This window comes from Struthio camelus, chromosome 1, assembly GCF_040807025.1.
Source record: "Struthio camelus isolate bStrCam1 chromosome 1, bStrCam1.hap1, whole genome shotgun sequence".
Classification (NCBI taxonomy): Eukaryota; Metazoa; Chordata; class Aves; order Struthioniformes; family Struthionidae; genus Struthio; species Struthio camelus.
In genome coordinates, this window is record NC_090942.1 from 84,635,815 (window position 1) to 84,655,951 (window position 20,137).

At 40.7% G+C, this 20,137-nt stretch overlaps 1 protein-coding gene across 1 annotated transcript in view; it reads right to left on the reverse strand.

The window, feature by feature from the left end:
- Nucleotides 1–1,193: 1,193 nt before the first annotated feature.
- Nucleotides 1,194–20,137, reverse strand: part of LOC104144395 (killer cell lectin-like receptor subfamily F member 1) — a 33,449-nt gene continuing 14,505 nt past the window's right edge. Inside the window, exons 3-9 of the mRNA XM_068954303.1 lie at nucleotides 15,745–17,350; nucleotides 9,874–9,951; nucleotides 8,097–8,195; nucleotides 7,136–7,276; nucleotides 5,916–6,067; nucleotides 5,056–5,168; nucleotides 1,194–4,397 (exon numbers count right to left, since the gene is read on the reverse strand). Of these exons, the coding sequence (XP_068810404.1) occupies nucleotides 4,265–4,397; nucleotides 5,056–5,168; nucleotides 5,916–6,067; nucleotides 7,136–7,276; nucleotides 8,097–8,195; nucleotides 9,874–9,951; nucleotides 15,745–15,883 (855 nt within the window). The 5' untranslated portion in view covers nucleotides 15,884–17,350 and the 3' untranslated portion in view covers nucleotides 1,194–4,264. The remainder of the gene's footprint in view (nucleotides 4,398–5,055; nucleotides 5,169–5,915; nucleotides 6,068–7,135; nucleotides 7,277–8,096; nucleotides 8,196–9,873; nucleotides 9,952–15,744; nucleotides 17,351–20,137) is intronic.

Below are 20,137 nucleotides of genomic sequence, written 5' to 3' on the forward strand. Positions count from 1 at the left end.
TAAGGAAGGTATGTTTTAAGTACCCTAAAGCTATATACACATTTTTCCCATCGAGAAGATACAGCCTGTTCATTTCAGACCCTTGCCTTGCCTTTGCTTCTATATCCAGAATGAGCAAACCAAACCTCTCCCACACACACACATGCTGCACTTAGGTTTTTCTTTTCTTTTTTTCTTTCTTTTTTTTAACATGAGAATAACAACAGTTTTTCAAATGAGACTTTAGCTGCTGATGTTGCATACTGTAGGGGAAAGTTGGGTTGTTTTTTTCACTTGAGAGGAAGACACCCTCACTGAAGATGTTGTTCACTTTTTAATCTGTATGACTTAAATTCCTTCTGAAAAGCCATTATATTATGCTTATGAAACGTAGCAGATTGCATCAAGTGGTTAGTATCTGTTTCCACAGAGGATTTCTGAGCCTTAAAAGATCCCCCACACACCTATCACCTTCCTGATATCTTTGTGTGTCCAGCTAAGTGAGGTGTTGCCCATCAGCATCTATAGCCTAATTCTCACCTGATACCAGGTTTACGTTTGTGGAGGAGTCGATAAATTAAACTGAAAGTTACTTCTCTGAGGCCCTCTCTCTCCTCTAACGTTCACTGTGGTTATTGCAGGTTAAGTAGAGGTAAATTGCTAGAATATGGGGGGTATCTTCCTCTGCATGTAGTTTCTCAGGTCTCTGAGTTTCGGGGCTCACACACCACTTTGTGTGTCTTCTCTTTGCTTTTGGTGCAGTGAAGAACTCATTTTCACACATATTGAGGGAGAAGTGTCAGTCTGTTGGTGTTATCATGTTTCTCAGTAACCTTTTGTTCCGCAGCTGGACTCATGTATGCTAAATCCAGGGTACTTTTTGCTCCAGTATAAGTGTGTCTGTTAGTTACTCATCACAAGTTGCTAGACATTAACCACAAGCCTCCACTGGGGCATTTGACATCTGGTGCAGGTATGAGACAACATATCTGGAAACATGCAGCTGCCTTTAATTGTATGTATCACAATAAAGGTTATCTAAAGGCTATGTGTTTTGAAAGCCACATTGGACTTGTCTCTCTCTTTCACTGCTATAAGGATTTTAGTTCCATTCTATGCATTTTTTGTTAGAATAGCACATTTGATTTTCATGTCGTTTGTTCCCCCCCACCAGCAAAGTACATACAATTTTGGTAAAACCCTGTCAATGTAGAATCTCCCACTGACTACAAAAGGACCTTGAGATCCCGTCCACTATAAATTATTCTATGATTCTATACCATGATGTAAGAATACAGCTTCTTACTGTGAAAACCATTGCATAAAAAGAGTTAACTTAAGGGGCATGTGAAGAAGTCCAATCTGAAATAGAATTGCGGTGGGTAAAATGAAAATTTACATAAGCAGCCCTGTCTGTAAGCACAGAGTAGATTTTACGCTTTTGTAAGACAGCACTTTGTAAGTATGAGAGTGCCTCAGCTATTTTGCCCCACAAAATTACGATAAAACTGCAGGTTCATAGTTTGGAAACATAACTAATTTCTGAACTTTTTGAATATTAGATGCCACATCAAAAGTATTTGGTGTTTTATTCAAAGGATAAACTGGTCCAGCTGCCAGTTTAATTGTCCAGCCTGACATGTACGTAGGACTCAGATGCTATTCTATCTGGTATTTTTGACTCAAAGCACATCTGAAAAGAAAACAGTCTCTCTGTTTTGTTTCCATGTTGAACGGAGTTATGACTGTGTTCCACGGTTGTAGTACATCAGTCATGTGAACAAGAATCAAACATACTGTGGGAGGGTTGGTATTCTTTGCTACAGTAAAATATACAGATTGTACTGTGTTCATCTACCTCTTGTAGACTCCCTTGTTAACTTAAGCAAGATAACTATTTCTTTTGACTGTGAAAAATAGTGCCTGATATCTGGCAGAGAAGAATCAAGGTTGTGTTTTTTCTTGGAGAGCCACCTTTTTAAGGTTTGGCAGTTTACCTCTGCACTTGGAGACCTTTTTCCACTCACTGCTCCTGTAAGAAGAAAATAAAGTTCATACACACAAGTTAGCTCAGAGGGTGGAAGTACACATATAAATGGTATACAGTCTGCTGTAAGAGTCCTGTGTTTGATTTGGGGGAATTTGTTCATGAAAGGGATTGCAATCTGCCTCAGTGGATGTTTAGGACATAGAAGAGATATGAGAGTCTTTGAATGGGCAGGAGTAATTCAGAGATCCCCAGGCACCTGGGCATTATGGGGGGAAATAAAATCTGCAGAACCAAAGTTCTGGGCTCCAATAATGAAAAGACTATTTGCGGGAATACAAAACTCATTGCTTGATCTGTACAAAAGAACTGAAAGTGCTAGCTATGGGGCTTGATATGTTTGGTAATAGCTGATGTGCATATGAGTGTGCCTAAGGGAAGGCGAGCCAGAAGCTGAGGGGGACCTCAGCACCAGCAGTGCCCTCCCCAATGGGGCACAGTCCCAAAGGGTCTGACCACAGCAAGCGGAGCAGGGTGATGGTAACAGTCCATCAAAAGTCCCAGACGAGGCGATGAACCGGGTCCAGCGTCCATCTGGGGACTCCAGGCAGGAGCCAAAGGAAATGGGGCCAGAGACAGGAGTGGAGACAAGGCTACAGTGTCAGCCCAGAGTCTATCCAAGAGACAAGGACAAAGACAGGACTAGAGACAAGCTACAACATACTTGGATGGAGGGATCCATCCAGGAGAAAAGCTACCTACAACAAAGGTCCGAGGTCAGTCCAGGAGTGCTGGAGACAGGTACATCTATGATACAGCTCGAGCAGAGACTGGAGGCTCAGGCCTGAGATTAGATAAGGCTCCTGAGCCCATAGGCAGGAGTTCTGGGTGACAGTCTCAGGAGAGGCTGGTCAGTGCCTTTAAGGCCTCTTTGTGTACTCGGGGCCCTGATAATACGTAAGTGAATGTACATGACTTCCGAACAGGAGGAAAACAGTTTTAGTGCAGCTCCACTTCCATTTTCCCTTATATTATTTTTTTACATGTACTGATTACATGTTATTTGCTTTCCTGATTGTTGCAACATGAGCCACGGAAATGGCAAATGCAAACATTCTCTTTGCTTTTGGTCCCTCTGGTTTCAAAGACATGCTAGCTACAGATCTAGAATAATTATTACCTGGATTAGACTAAGGTGTTTGTAAAAGCTGGAACAATTGTGACGTGCCTCTGTTTTCACAGAAATCAATTCAACACGTTTCTTCACTTTTCCAACTATACTAATATAATAAAATCAGTAAGTCAGTCTGCGCCTATCATTCCTTTATTCTAGATCTAGAAATAGCATGTGTCCTTGAAATTAGAACGACCAAGCAGAGTGTTTACTAGGTGCATCCTCAGACAGTAATTTCACCAGACTCTGTAGCTTCAGTACCTCATCATGCCTTTCCAGCATACTGTCCAGGTGGTACTTACAGTTCCACGTCAGAGAATTCACAATATAAAAGGCAAGGAGAGGAGGAAAGGCAGGCTACTGTCTCCATTTCCTCATACTGTTCCACTGCAATCTGGTCTTCTGGTCCAAGCCCCTTCCTGTGTTAAGAGCTTACTTTCAGATCATAAGGTTCAGTATCAGAAGAAGGTAGCAGCTTATTAACCACACGTGTTTTGAGTACCTCTGTGCTTAGTCTTGTGTCTGTATTGCCGGCAGTTATGCAGGCCAGCTCTGAAAAAGTGTAAGTGCATAGTAAAAGCATTTCTCCCGGCCCTCCAGTGACTTGTGAGAGAGTCACTATTAGATTATAAGGAAAAAACATAAAACTTCAAAAAACATTAAAATTTTGAATCCCAAATAAAAAGTGTCTCAGCTCAGTAATGGCAGCCTCGGGGATATAAACAAGAGCTGTGGGCTCCAACGCACACTTCCACGCTCACAGATGGCAGATTTCTCGCACATCACAGTTCATTATACCTGTTGTGTCATCCTCAAATGAGTTGCTGTTGTCCCCTCCCCTTTCCCGCAGCAAGCTTCTGCCAATGTCTGTTTGTAGAAACACTCTGCGCCCCCCAAAACCACATGTGCTGAATTACAGTCCTTCTGCTTGGTCTTCACATTGAAACTTGGCAACTTCTGAGCTCCCTCCTGATTTATCAGATACTGTCTCATTGAGGCAAAGGGCACAGGACAGCAGAATTGAAACTTTTGTGCAGGTCTGATAGATTTATTTACATCAGATGTTTTTATCAGTAAAATGGGTCTTCTGACAAAGAGCTCTACGTATTATCTGGCAGTCTGGCTCAGAGAGCCAACAAAGTTGCATTCTTCTTGCAGATCCACTTTTTTAAAGTCTGGCAGTTATCTGTTTGGATCATGTTTTTTCTTCTGTAAACAGCACAGTTCTTGTCAGCCTCAATTCTGTTTAGCACTATCCTGCTGAGGGAACAAAAAGAACTTAATGAGTGGTCAGCTTTAAATTCAGTACTGGATAACATTTGCTGATAAATACACTAAGTGAGGGGTTTGGGTGAAGCACATGAGTTAACCCGTTGAAGCACAGTTCCTCTATTTCCACACATAGGTGGGATGTGCACCCACAGCCAAGCCTGCTGGCTGCTGAGAGATTGAGGCTCACGAACATTAGCATAAGAAACATGAGGAAATCTCTACATGCAGCTGCACTGTAATGGTGAGAGGGAGGGGAAGGATCCTTCAGCTGCATGAATCTCAGGCACCCAGTCTACATGACTGGCAACATAATTCAACAAAAGTAGTGTGCAGTTGTACGTGGAGAGAGTTTGCTGATGGCGATGTTAGTGGCAGAACTGTGCAGTTATGTCCTTCTGCATCAATGTATACGTGGGCTACAACTGTGGTTGATTTTGCAGGCAGAAAATCAATGTTTCCAAAGGTGCTCAGCAGGATCCAGTTGACATGGAATTGGCTATGGAATAGATGTAAATAAGTGCTTGAGACTGGAGGACTAAATCTGTGCTTTGGAAAATTAGCTTGGATTCAGAGTTGTAGTTCCATGCAGAGTAACGCGCCTTTGCTTTTACCAAAGACCTTCCCCCCCCCACCCAGTCATCACCTGTTTTCTCTTATTCCATGATTCTCAAGCCAACTCCATTGTTTCTTCTTCTCTTGAAACTTCAACCCAATCCAGATATATTTGGTATCTTTCTCTTTATTATCTATAAATTCCTGTAGAGCAAGTAGAAATACGTTATTCAACAGTCAAGCTTTTCTGCTGTGCTCTGTCACTGTTCTGTCTCATGCAGAGCTTTTAATGTAGTCCCTTACATGGAGAGTTAGGGCAAGGATCCAGCAATATTGAAGTGATGCTCATTACACTGGCCCATGCACATTGACTAGTCACAGAATTTCTCTTCTGACTGCCAGTCAGGCTGACTAGCTTCCTGACAGCTTTCAAAAACCCTCAGCACTTGGAAATGGCCTCTGGTGCGCCTCACTCTAATATGCTGGGTTGCAAAGCCTGTTCCTTAAAGTCCAAAAGACCAGCTCCTTAGGGAACTATGAACTGCTCAGAAGAACCGTGACCTGCTCTTTAGTGATACCCTGTCATTCACGTTCCCAAAAGAAGATGGGAAGGAGGTTTGACTGTTTGGAATTCCATTTAGTGGCTGAGTGAAGCCTCTCCTCCCAGATGCAAGTGATGGAAATGAGTGGGAGGCCCCCCAGGATTTCCTCCTCCTCCCTGCAAAGCTACTCTGGTTTCTACACTTGCCCCTCTTGTGCTTCTTCAGCTCTACCCTGTAGGTCTACTCCAAGACAAGTCTTGTCTGTAAGGAGTTAGAAGCACTGCAATTAATGCTCTTGCTCAGCTGCATGTGCACCTGTCATCTGGGCAGTGCTTCAGAGGTCACTGGGTGAAATATTTGACTAATGCAGGTGATTTTTGCACAGTTTTAGGGCTGCTGCAAGACTCACCATCTCAATTTCATCTTCAACAACAAGAAGCTGGGATTTCCTAGCCAGACAGTTTCTCTGGCTGTCATCCCAGCTTACAGCCTCCTCAGAGAAGTAGTAACATCTCCCCCTGTGTAGCTGCCACCCTGGCGGACACAGCTCGCATGTTGTTCCTGTGGGTAGGGAAGGAGGAACCATTAGCTAGCATTGTGGTTTGTTTCATTTGCCTTGTAGCATTTTATGCTCATCTGCCTGGCTGACTGGTCCAAAAGCAGTATATCCCCTCTCCTGGGCATGAGTTTACTGGGTGTGGAGCAAGGGTTGAGTGTCCCTGCTCTCCTCGGTTTCCCACTCTCTTGCCATGGCGCTATGCACTTGAGCATTCCTACTGCACAGCACCAGGCTCTCGTCACCTTGGTGCCACATGCCATATGGAGAGCAGGGGGAGCACCTAGAGGGCTGCCAAGACACTGGGTCTCTTCCTCCTCCCACAGCCCCTTGTGATGAGACACCATGTGATGCAACGTGATGTGGAGAATGTGGATTTGCTACATGAGGTGTTTGGAAAGCCCAGCTACTTTGTTGAGATCCAAACTACTGCTATGGAGCTGGAGGAGGAACTGTGTTAAATAAGGCAAACACTGTTATTCCCCAGGTTTACTTTCCATTTCACTGCATGTGTGAGGAACATCTTGGCTTCCTCTAATGTTTTGAAGTAACAGTGTCTATATCCTTTTTCTCATTCTAATCGATCCTTAGAAAAGCATTACTATTTACCAACAAACAATAGATCCATGACCACAAGACGCTAGGAAGATCTTCCCCTGCCTGATCCATATGAAAGGATATGAAAGCATATCCCTCCTGCTCTTTGTAAAGCATATCCCTCCTGCTCTTTGTAAAGATGCAAACAACTATTTGTAAAGATGCAAACAACTATTGGCTGCAAAGTGCTCTCCAGGACACAGGGAGGATCTGAGGTATACAGCATTTCTGACAGCAGTCTCTGGCAGCTCTGCTCCAAACACAAAGAAAGTACTGAAAATTATATATCAGAAGAAGATCAAAACTATTATCATTACAATGTCAGTTTAGATCCTGTCACCACCTCTCTGCAGCAGTACCATACTCTGTGAGTAGTACTAGTAATTTCCCATAACTTGAAGAAGTGGGAGTAAGAGATAAAAAAAAGTGTACACGCAGCATGTGTTCTGTGTTATAAAAAGACTAACTTTCCTTACCCTCTCCATCTTCACATAGTTCCTCCATTAGCCATTTCAGTAGCACCGTTGAGTCAGTTTTCTCCGAAAAAATGTGATTGTGAGTGCTATTAAGATTATACTGAGACAAACTTTCCAATTTTTCTGCTCTGCCCTTCACAACTTGAACAAAAAAAGAGATTATGGTTAACTATTTAATAGAGTCAAGGAAATATCATCTTTGTATCCAGGTTTATACTGTGAGTGAGTGAGTGAGTGAGCATGCGTGTGTGTGCGTGTATGTGTACATAATATAATTGAGTATTCAATGATGAGTATAACTGCCTGGAAAAGGCTGTAGCTACAGAATAATATAGCCAGTATGGAAAATGAAATTAAGTTTGTACCATTTTTGATAGCTAGGTATTTAAAGAACACATGATATATTGGGAGGATTTAAAGGGGGTTGGCAGGGATGCATGCTTTTTCGGAAGTTTTTCAAGATTCTTTTCTCCTAAGAAATTAATGACTTCCCTAGAACAGTTCTCGTATAACTGGAGTGCAGTGTGGGTTATGATATTACTAGTGCTAGGGAAGTCTGATTAAATGAAACAAGAAGTTTGAAGTTTGCTTTTTATTCTATTTCTTCAAACTTGCAAAGTAATTAAGGGAAATGATTGCAAAATAGCATCATGGATGCAACTTTTAAGTCAGGAAGGTCAAAGATTCTGATTGTCATAATGATTTGAAATGTCCCTATATAGGCATTCAGCATGACCGATGATGAGGTAGATTGTAGAGCTCCCCTTCATCAGCGCTGTTTATGTTAAATGATAGATAACGAATGTTCCCTTTGGAATGTTACATTTATCTTCCTGTATTTATGTATAACTTGACACCTTTAATGCAAACTTAAGGGAAATTTTCTTTTGGCAGCATACACCTTGTGAAATTTAACCATGTCTGCAGTGAAGAGATGAAGCAGACACTATGATCTACTCACACTGCTTCACTAATACAGCTGTAACACCCAGCAGAATGAGCACGAGAATTCCCAGGATCACAGCCACATAGAACCAGGCTGAACGCTGACATCTGGCACCTACAGAAAGTCAGGTAGAAGAATAGCTTAAAACCTTTGCCTTATTAAGATTAACATCGCCTTTATATATGCCAGTTTCCCACTTGGAATCAATATGAACAACATCTGCCTAAAATCTCTCTGCTGTTTGAAATATTTAGGGACATTTTACTTATTAACAATTTCCATCTGTTTTGCACAGGTGAAAGTGAAATTAAAGGACCATTTTGTCAGAAAAAGAAAATGCTTTTCAATTAATTATTCCATTAAGAATTATTGAACTGTTTGTAGGAGGAAGTTCAGTACAAGTGATACCGAAAAATCTGTGAAATAATAAAAGTATTGTTCAGCATTTAGGTCATTTTGACTAGGATTTTGACGATCTCACCAATCACACATGGATTCCTGCTGTGGGAAAGTGGCAGATAAGCTGAGGTGGAAGTTCCCCTCCTGCAGTACTCTCTGGGCTGGTGAGCTCTCCTTTAATCATGTCCTGGTAGTACAGCTCCAGTCCCATTGGCTTCCCCTAGCCAAAGAGAAGCCCATTGGCAGTCTCAAGGATGTTATAACCCAGTGCCTCTTTCTCATGTACATGAAGATATCTGGTGCTTAAGGAAATGAATTGTCACTTTCTCCTTCGAGATAATTTTTTCAAGCACTGCCTCCTCTCACCTGCACCTCCCTGTACCCTGTAAGATACTGCAGAGTGGTTCAGAGGAAATACCAGGAATGGTTTGTGGTATATTCCTCCTCTCTGTCACGCTATTCTGTGGAACTTCCGCAGGAAAAGATAAAGACGTGGTAAAGTGCCTCCCAGGGCTGAGGACCAACTTACATGCCTCTATATAAAAAGCAAAGGTCCCATGCTGATGAGTATATCTCCAGCTACGTGAGTATATCTCCAGCGGTCTACCTTCATCAGCTTGTGACAATATAAAACTCAGGAGAGGGGGGAACCCAGGAAATTTGGGGGCAAGGTGCCATTTCCACAAGCCGCAGAGTTACACTGTTGTAACTGCTGTGTTCCTGATCTTGCCTTCTTCTTTGACTGGCTCAGGTGTATTTTGTAACGCTGCTTTTCAGTTTGCAGTTCTGTGGGCCTTATCTTGTCTGGCAAACTTCATTCAGTGTAAAGAGGATGAGAACTATCAGTTCACAAATAGCAAATAAAGATCTAGGTATTACACTGACTCCGAAGGCCAACCCTACCTCTGTGACTGTTTTGCAGAGACACAGGTAAGTTTGTATTTACATGAGGGTTCCTCAAACAAACATGAATTTTTACTGATTCCATGAAATCCAAACTGCATGAAACCAAATCGCAGTCCAGTACATTTTGATTCATTCATGAATGTTCTAACTACAGAAATGTTCTAACTACGGTTGCTTTCTAAAAAATACTTCCTTCCTCCATTCTTAAAAAGACCCAACCAAACAAAAAAAATCGCTCACTCAGTTCAGTTTAGGGTACAAAAGCATTTTTAAAATTATTTTTAAAAACTCTTTCAAGATTATTTTTACAAGAAAAGTGTGTTTATCTGAGAATTCAGTGAAAAGAAACATGACTGTGAAATGATATCTCAGTTCTTTATTGATAGATTGTATGTAAAGATTCCTAATGACACATTTTACTCTTGGCTAATAGAAAAAAACTAAATCTATAATTAGTAACTGACAACCAAAGAAAATAGCACAGTACCAGAAGCGGAAATCTCTGATCTGCTGCTCTCTTTGGGTTTCGGCTTTATGCGCAGTTCAGCATATGTGATCGTGTTTCCTGTAAGGAGCAGGGAAATGCTGACATTTGTGGTTGCGTGAGCCACTAAGCAAAGAAACAATCAAGAAGTACATAGACGAATGAGTCCATATAAAAAGGGATATGTGTTTCCCAAGCTGCTAGCTCAGCTTTTTTTTTTTTTTTTTTTTTTTAAGAAAAAACAGGCAAGATGGTGACTTATCATTTCCTGCTGATGTCAGGAAGGAACTAAAAGCCTCCCCCATAATTCTTGCTTGAACTACGTGGGTCCTGTGTGGTCGGACAAGGAGGGAGCCAGACAGGGTGAAGGATGGATAAGACCTGGGTACTTCCATGGCAAACTTCCCCATGTTTCAAAACCAGCTCAGAAGGTATCATATGGGTTTAAGGCATGAGAACTGTGACTGCTCCATGAAGCAGGAAGAACCCATAGGGAAAATTGCACCTAAGTGAAATGTTTTTGTAGCAAGGTGATTTTTAGCAGTCTTTTGGTCTTGTGAAACTTGTGTGCCAGGACATGACATGATGCCTATAATAGCAGGGAAATAGACCTGATGATCAAAGACATCCCTTTCCAGATGCACGTTACTATAACAAAACAGAAAAGCAGTCAGAATAGCCTGGTTTGAGTTATATATACACACATCCTTTATTAAACACATTTTCAATTTTGTTTTAGCCAGATATTTTGTAAACCTATGTGCTAGTTTTATGGAAGATATTTGCACCTTTGGGACTGTAGTTTTCTTCTGTAAATGATGAGATTTAGTCAAGCTGAATCAAGAAAAAGCTTCTGTGCTACTGCCTTAATTTGTAATTATTGGGGTTTTTAACAAGAAGTAAGCACTTTGTGTTGTATAAAATCTCACTGATCAGGGAAAAGCCTAGCAAAAGGAAAGAACGGACTCTCATCAGGCTGAAATGAGGTAGTATTTGATATGAGTGTTCCTAAAGTGTTGAGAGGTTTTACAGTTTAATATAAGAAAAATACAGAGGAACTGGCTTGTAAATGAAATTCATTCATACAGGCAAGACCTACTGTGTTTCAGGGAATGTCACCTAATACAGTTTGCTGCTTGTTTTATTATTGTTTTTATTAATTTATTATTATTATTAAATCCCATTATTATTAGCTCAATGTATTATAGAAAATCTGTAAATTGTATTTAACTGTATAGATAAGTAGCAGTGTGTTCTCAAAAAGAAATGTTCATAAGGGCTTTCCTTCTTACAATATACAAATTTTTCAAAGAGCAGTGCAGGCTGTTAAACTTTAAAATGCACTAGCGGTATAAATGGTAACACTTTTTCTGGAATAGGTACTTTAGAAAATCTGTTATTGCTATTAAATATTTTCCCTCTCAAATAAAGATCCATACCGTTAAAGAGTGAAAAGATCACTTATCTCAATGTATGAAAGAGCAAATTCGAATTTGTGACCTGAATAGTTCAAATAAAAGTAATGCTTCTGTTAAAATCTATATTGACCCATGATCATTTAGATGTGCACGCCTCACAAGTCAGCAAGTGGTTTCAAAATGCCCGCATAACCTTAATTTTGCTGGATGTTTACACACCCTTACCTAATTTAGCAACAAGGAGCCCTGATTCTCTAGGTGATCTCTATCACTTACTAAAACTGAAATCCTACTTCATTTCTATATGCAAATTGTGAAGTGCTGAAAGACATTTCTGTTTATTGGAAATGTCTCCTCGGTGAATGTGCAGATAGGGAGTCCTTCTAGCAGGTTATTCACTCCAGACAGTCAGACCTTACAACAGTCAGGCTCTTATGGTCATCTGGACACCAAGTTGAATATAAGCCAACAGTGCACCCTCACCACAGCTAATGCAAGCTGGGCTGCATCAGGAGAACCGTGGCCAGCAGATGAGGGGAAGTTTATGTCCTACTCCATTTGGTGCTGCTGAGGCCACACCTGGAATATTGTGTCCTGATGTGAGCCATCGTTCAAGAAGAATTTGGTGAAACTGGAGAGGATCCAGGGCTAGTAAGAAGGTCAAGGCCTGGAGCACTTGGAAAGGCTGAGGAGGCTAAGGAGGAGGACAAGAACCCAAGGAGCAAATGAATACCAGCCTATGACTGCTTGTAGGGTAGTTAGATGATGGATATGAACTTTTCTTGGTTTGTTCTTCTGTTAGAGGAAGAGGCTCATGTCTAATCATTTATGGACTGTGATCAGGTCTCTCTCAAACAGTTATTGAGTAAACTAGGAAACTTAAATTGCCCTAGCCTTTAATTAGAAAATGGATTTTCAGCTTCTATTTATCCTTACATATATTTTTGGAACATTTTTCTACTTTTGAATTTCCATTTTGAAATGCATGTATCATAACAGCACCTTGCTAGTCCAGTGGCAGTTTCACCAAAGCATGTGCACAGCCAGCATCACCTCCTAATTCCTCCTCACCATTCCCTGCTGGACCATCCAAGAGTCACTTCATCCTTCTAGCTCAGAGCATTTAGCTGAGACCTGAGATTCAACTGACTGTGTAGTAACCTGCTGCTGACTTTCAAGCTGGAATAGGATCATGGCAAATCCATTTCAATTACTTTTCTGAGTACAGCCTCCCCAAACTTAAAGCTGCAGACATCTTTTATTTCCATATTATGTTAAACGTGGTTTACTGAATCCAGTTTATCAAGTGAGCTCGAAAAATTTCAATGATTGAGCTTTCCTGCTCATTAAGCTGCAATTTTATATATCCTTTGCAGCTATACCACCAGTGATTTTTAGTGATCTTTTTCTGTATCATCGTAAAATATATTGAATAGCTGTTGAGATGAGGACAGATTTTGTGAGAACTCCAAGAGACTTTTCCCTTATATTGGCATAATTTGGCTAAATTCTCATGGATAAAGAAAGCTACAAAAGAGCAGGGCGCTAGATCTGCAAAGCGACGTTGACACCAAAATTCAAATTGTATATATTTAAAAAACATCTACTCAGCTGCTGCAAAGCCTTGGGAACAGCTCAGTTCCCTGCATGTGTACCCTTCATCTGCCTGAAATCTTGAAAGTTGCTGTAGTGGGATAAATTAGATAAGCACCCCAACTCATACTTTTTTATCATCTCCTCTGGTAAATTGCATCTAATTGTCTCAGACTTGCACAAAATACATCCAGGAGAAGATGATGATGTTTCAGTTTCGTGTAGCCTAGTGATCTGAAGACTCCCCTCAGGTCTGAGAATCTGCTGCTCTGAATGTTCCCCTACCAAATCTGGAACGATGTTTAAGCCCAGCTCCCCCTCCTCCCCAGGTAAGTGCTTTACACCATCCTGAAGCTGCTTCTTTTTCTGTAAGATAGTCAGACATCCCTGGCCAAAACTGAGACTGGCAAAAATATGGCAAGGGGACGGATCTGGGTACCAAACCAACTTCCAGCGGACACTTTAATGTGTCATGGAGTCAGGATATTGCCAAAGGGAGAGCTTGTGGTGCTCACCACCAACAGTTCCAGGGGCTAGTGGCCAGTGCATTCACCTTGGAGCCGAGAGTCTCGCTTTGAGAGCTGGCTTCAAATTCCTGCTCCAAACTGGAAGAAGCATTGAACCCTTTTTGTGTAAGATGTGGTAACAAATGGGTCATCTTGTAAGCCTAGGTATGTTTGATATGAGGAAGCCATCCATTCCAAGCTGCCTTAACCCCAGCTCACAGCAGCCAACTCCATGCAGGAGAGCACTCCTTCTAGCTTGCAGAGGAGGATTTATCTCTGAGAAAAAAAGGTGACCGAGCAGTACTTTGCATCTTTAGTCTTTTCTATTAGCTACTTTGGGCAATTCCTAGCTCATCATGCTGGGTTTTACAGATTCCCAACTCTTCCAATAGCTGTAAAGGCATCCCCAGTATCTCACTGAGAGTCTACTACACAGCAGAGAACCTTAGGACTAGTCATTGCAATGCTTGCGCTAAGCTTAAGTCTTGCTTTGTGAGCATTGCTTGACATCGCAGGCATATTTCAGGATTTCTTCCTGAATTTCCTACTGTGTTTTAAAACATTACAAAAAATAATTTTGTGGAAATTCTCCCATTCTTCCTATACTAAAAGTGACTCTCTTCTTTTTGATGATCTTCATGGAATAAAAGAACATGGCCCAACTGAAGCCAATTCAGATAAAATGTTTTTGAATGTAACAAAATACAAGAATGGGGGGAAGTGACATTGGGATCTCTAAACAATGAAGGAAAGATTATTTAAGAGAATTTTATCTCTCTATACGATGTAACTGAGACTCATAGTAATACTGCGCACACCCTTGTTACTCACATTTTAAAAGGAGTTGGAAACACTGGAGAACGTACAGAAAAGAGCCACAAAAATAGAGTTCTATAGAAAATTAATTACAGTGAAAGATTTAAAGGCAATGGAAGACTCAGAGATGACTTTTTTTTGTTGCGGCCAGTATCTTCGCGGGAGAAAACGTTGAGTGCTAAAGACTAATAGACAAAAGTTTAACAAGAACTATATGGATGTTAAAGGGAACTTTAATTGGAAATTAATTGGAAATTAAAACCTGACCAATTCAAATTCAAGCTTTTCCTTTAGTGAGTATGATTAGCTGATTATCAAGGGACATTCTTGGATGTCTTCAAATCAAGATTTGATGCCTGTCTCCCTCTGCAAATAAAAGATGCTTTGATAGAAACTGGGGTAAAACTCTGGGTGAACCTCTATGCTTTGTGTTGTTGTACAGGTTACACTAATATGAACGACTTCCATAGATGCATGTATATGAAGAACACTGTAATGTTTTCTTTTAGTTGTATAATTAAAGTGAACTAGTTTTTATTTATGAGAGAAAGCCTTTGTAAAAATATTTTAAAAATCATTTCTATCATTTAATTGAATGCATTCATATCATCATCATCATTATTACACTTCAAGCGTTCCACTGCAAGTGGAACAATGTGTGTTCTAAAAATGCTTATTACGCAATGTTGTTTGCTTAAGTAATTAAATACATCAATTACTAATATACCTTGAAAGCATGGAGATATCATCTTACTCTGACCTCTGTGTGTTTCCTATTTGCTTATAGTGAAAACTGTAGTTTGTATTAGTTATGATCCAGCATTTTGACAAAATGCTTTAAAGAATAAATTATATTGTTTCCAAGTACTAAAAATTTTATCTCTTAAGAAAATAGGATTTAAATCATCTCCTTACCCTGAATATTCTCTTAATCCTTTGTCTTTTGCTACAAATATATGAAGTGATCACAGATTTATAATGTGGTTCTGGGAAAATCACTACTGGAAAATCAAAGAGGAAGAGCAGTAGCGTTTCAGGAGTCGTTTGATACTTCCTTCAGTGACAGTTTCTGCACTTTCAGCTGCCGCTAGTTTTCTAATTGAGTTAAATTATTACCTCTTTTCCATGAAGACATCATAAAATGCATTAACCTGATTTTTGGATGAGGTAGTAATTTAGTGGAGCATATTCTAACAGCTTTCTTATAGTATTCATATTAAAAAATATTGTGCTCATTATTCAAAAATTGTCAATTATTACTTTCATCCTGTTACTCAAAACACTGGGCCAGAACTGGGACACAGCTCTGTAATGATACTGACTTAAGACTAGTTTTGCTGATTTGTATCTCATGAGGATTTCTCTTACCATTTGCAGCTTCTCACCCTTCCTATGACTTCTGCATGAGCATTTTATAGCATTCTTTTAGTATTATCTGACGACAACTTAAAACAGAAAAGACAGAGAGAGAGAGAGAGAGAGAGAGAGAGAGAGAGAGAGAGAGAGAAAGAGAGAAGACGGTATATGTCCAAGAGCTTTACCTGGAGCTGATATCTGAGAAGAAACATATGGTCTTTCCCTGGGCAGCATTGCTACATCTGCATAAGTGATATCGCCTGCCATTGATGAGAAAGTCCCTCTGAATTTTGGAAAGAACTGGTTTAATACAGTGGATTGCATCCTGCATTAGCTTTGCCTGCCTCCAGAAGTATACATACACTGTGCTATGGCTCTGAGGAAGGCTGAGAAACAGATAAAAGGAAGGAAGTTACTTCTTTCAGTACAGCTTCAAAGCCTATTTGCAGCCATAATTCTGTCTCTTCTTGTGTGATCTCTTGCCCTTCAGAATACAGGAGAAAATGAAGATGAAAAAATTATTTTTATTAATATAAAAAAATGCCTTTTTGGTCAAAATACAGCAATGTTTCTAAGGTCTACCCAAGAAAGGACTTACACACGTACAAAACCTCTGTTGGTTTACACAAGCATAGCTAAAGCAGTACAATCTCTGCTGTGGACGTATTATACCAGTGTGTATGATCGTACATAGCTTATTCACCTAAAAGGAAGATAAACAAGATATATATCAGTATAAGATGTTTTGGGTCTAATGCAACTGCAACCACAGCTAGAACTATAGAAATGTAAGCCTTATTTTAATCTGTTCCATCCACCGAGTACTAGGGTGGTTTAAAAACTTGCTTTAGAAGATATCAAAGATGCATTAAATTTAACTCAGAATAAACTAAAAGCAACATAGTCAATCCATTTTAAAATAATATTCAGACACTTTTATTTTATTGCAGCAGTAGTTGCTAGGACAAGGGTTGCTGTTCTTAAGCAACTTGTGCTATCCTCTGTTTAACTCAGTAACTCCACAGTCTGAATCTCCTTTAACTCCTTGCTCATAACCCATGCTTTTGTTGCAGGATGTTTTGATTACTGTTTTTTTTTTAAACAAAACAAAACAAGTGGATTTAATTTGAAGCTGAGAGCCTTTTTCAAGCCTAAAAATATGTGTTAGAACACAGAAGGTTGCGCATGCAGACAGTTTTGACATTTCCTGTTAAGTGCTATATTACTGATTTTGTGCTTTATTCCCGTTTAGAAAATTTCCTTAAAATTCAGCACAGATAATAGACTCCACAAACACGCACCAGTTGACTGAAAATATTATTTCTACTCTGTTATATATCCTATTCTCCTTTTCTGTTACATTCAGTGGCAGTATTTCATCCCTATGAGTTAAAATGAAGAAAATCTGGGTTCTGTGATCTTGTGTTACTGATCTTTTCCCTTTCTACCCTCAGCATTGGTAACAGCATTAAATGCAGAAACAAAAAGCTTTAGGGAAAAAAAAACCCAACCTTATGATAGTCATGGAACACATTACTCAGAAACGCCACTCAGGTACAATTTATATCGCAACAAATCTAAATCATTGTTGCTCTATCAGCCACAAAGTGAACAGCCATGTATGCAGGTGTGGATACAGCTAATTGGATACTAATAAGGTATGTTTCGTGGCAACCTACACGTCAACCATACGACTGATCCAAACTGACACCAGGTTCTCCTCTGACTGAGTCAGTTTCCACTGCCTGACCCTGAAGTTCTTACCATTCTTTGCAGCAGGATATTCAGGCTCTGAAATGGAAAAAAACAAAACAAAACAAAATTTAAAAAAATCGGACTCCCTCCTAATCTTTCCTTTTTTTTTTTCTTTTCTTTTCTTCACTCTGGTCCATAATGGAGTGAGAGATAGCCAAACAGGATGCTTGAACTCTCAGTCTCGCTTTCCATCATCTCATATATACCTAAGCAATCTTTTCTCACATCAGTCCCTTCTAAATGATTCAAAACCATCAAGATCTAATCACACATAGTCTATCTAAGCATGGCTCCTTCTGAGCTAGTGGAAAAAAAACAATGTTTCTATTTTAAGGGAACCTCTCCTCTCCTCTCCTCTCCTCTCCTCTCCTCTCCTCTCCTCTCCTCTCCTCTCCTCTCCTCTCCTCTCCTCTCCTCTCCTCTCCTCTCTTCTCCTCTCCTCTCCTCTCCTCTCTTCTCCTCTTCTCTCCTCTCCTCTATCTCAAAAATATTTTCAGACACAAGTGCAGCATCAGTAAGTGTATAGCAGAGACCAGATAATTACATGCTTTGTGACCTAGCACATTCTCACTTTCCTGAAGAAAATGGCAAATTCATACATTGTCTTTACAGCTATTTTCCAGTGCATACTTACAAAACACCCATAGACATTTATCGTTTTAGGTGTAAAGTCTACTAGGTGCACTTATGTTATGACCGATAATGAAAAGGAAGGTGAATTTTAATCTCTAGAGGTAATGGAAGAGTAAAAGTATTTGTAAGACATTTTTCTTGAATTCTTTCTATGTCACAGAAAAAGGATGAAATTTTTATTATTTTTAAGACTATTGCACTGCTACCTAATTTTCATGATAAGTATTTTCTAATATTAGCTTTGTAAATATTTTTCATTCTTTTCTTTACTTTCATCTTAAATAATAGCTTTATCTTCAGCAAGTTGTATTCACCAAGTCTGACTCACTGATTTCTCTGTCCATGGCCTTTTCAGTCCAGAAGAAACAATCCCCGTATCCTGGCTGCTGTGGGAAAAGGCCATTATCAAACCAAGAGAGGAGCTGGTAGCAAAACAACCAGTTACTCAGAAAGACAAGGAAAGTCCTCCTTGTCCCACCAAACATATCTGGGGATGGTAGTTCCATTCAAGCTGAAGAGTCAGATCTCCAGGGCTATGGAGGATTACCAGCCTGTCTATCACAGAATCATTGAATAATCTGGGCAGGAAAGGACCCCTGGAAGTCTCTAGTTCACCCCTTGCTCAAAGCAGAGCTGCTTTCCAAGAGAGAACAGGTCATGCAGGGCTTTGTCCAGTTGGGTTTTAGAAATCTCCAAGGATAGAGATCCTGTGGCCTCTCTGGTACCTGCTCCAGCTCTGCACCACTTTCACGAAGGAAGAAATTTTTTTCCTTCTGTCCAGTCAGAATCTCCCTTGCTGCAACTTGTGCCCATTTCCTCTTGTTTTTTTGCTGTGCCTTCATTCAGAAGTCATAGTGGGTTTTGTTTGTTACTCCTGGGGGAAAAAAAAGTGATCCAAATGTCTGTATGCTTCATCACAGCTGTAGTCTGGGTCATGCATCCATGTGGGCTAACTTTTCCCAAGATCCTCACTCATCCTCTGTCTTTTGATTTCACCAGGTGAAATAGAACCGTACCTCACCCTCTCCTCTCCTTGCAGACACCTGATTAATTTGCTTAGCTTATCGTATACAGGCATTGGTGAGGCCAGTAAACAGCAGGGCTGGTGGGCATTAGTCAGCCACATGACCAGAGGGAGTGATTCATTGGCCTTGAGTTTTCAGACCGTTTGCCAGAACATGAAGATACGTGGCAGTTCAGACATACTTGTGGCATCTACTGCCTCAGGGAAGGACAGTGGGGGTTGTTAGCTGTGATTCCTCCGCCCATCATTTTGAGTTTGGCAAGCTGGAGCTCAAGTGGCTGTATTGAGGGAGCTAAATGAATGCTAGCTTAGGTTATCCTCCATCTTTACATGTGCTCCCGATTGCACATAGATGCATTCTCTGGTGCTAACAGTTGTGACTGAGCTACGAGCTAGTGATGTTCTGATGCTAGCACGGTTACCAGTTCTGGTCATGAACAGGGGAAATGTGATAACAGCTGCAGATGACACCCCTACTGTGGGTGTGATAGCGTGTCCTTCATTGCGTGTGAAGGCAAGAAGTAGACTGAAAACAGCAATGTGGGCTACAAAGCAGAATTCAGCACCTTGCTGCAGAATGTGCAGTTCAGCCCAAAGCTCCACCTTCCTCATGCTGCACATTTTGAAGAGCTTAAACTGCTGCTCTGACAACAAATCTCTATTTCCTGATGGCAGAGCTACAATATAGAGAGTCCCAAGCTGAAATGAGTGCATGCCATGCGTATGTCTCTGTTTTGGGTTGTGATTCTAAACCCTGTATGGGTGTTGTGGAAGGATGCTCCCAGCTTCCCCTCCCTCCATCTGGTGCCAGTTACAAGCAGTCTGCATTCCTATGCCTCACACTCTGAAGGGGAGAACGTCAAGACTTTGAGATAAGGCCTGCTTGGGCATGAGGACCTTGATCGACAACCCCTGCCTTCACTGCTGTGGCAATGTTAATCACTGTAGACTGGAATTAACTCCTTCCTGCCTGAGCATCTCTCCTTGGGACCACCGCTGCAAGAGTAAAGCAGTCATTTGCAGTCACTCAAACTCGTTTCTTCAGTGCTGAAGAGTGCTCAAGGCAGCTAGTCTGCCGTTGGGGGTGTTGGGCCACTCCTCACCCCACCCCATGACCATGGGTGCAATTGTCATAAGCATGATGGAAGAGAGCTGAACCCTGTAGT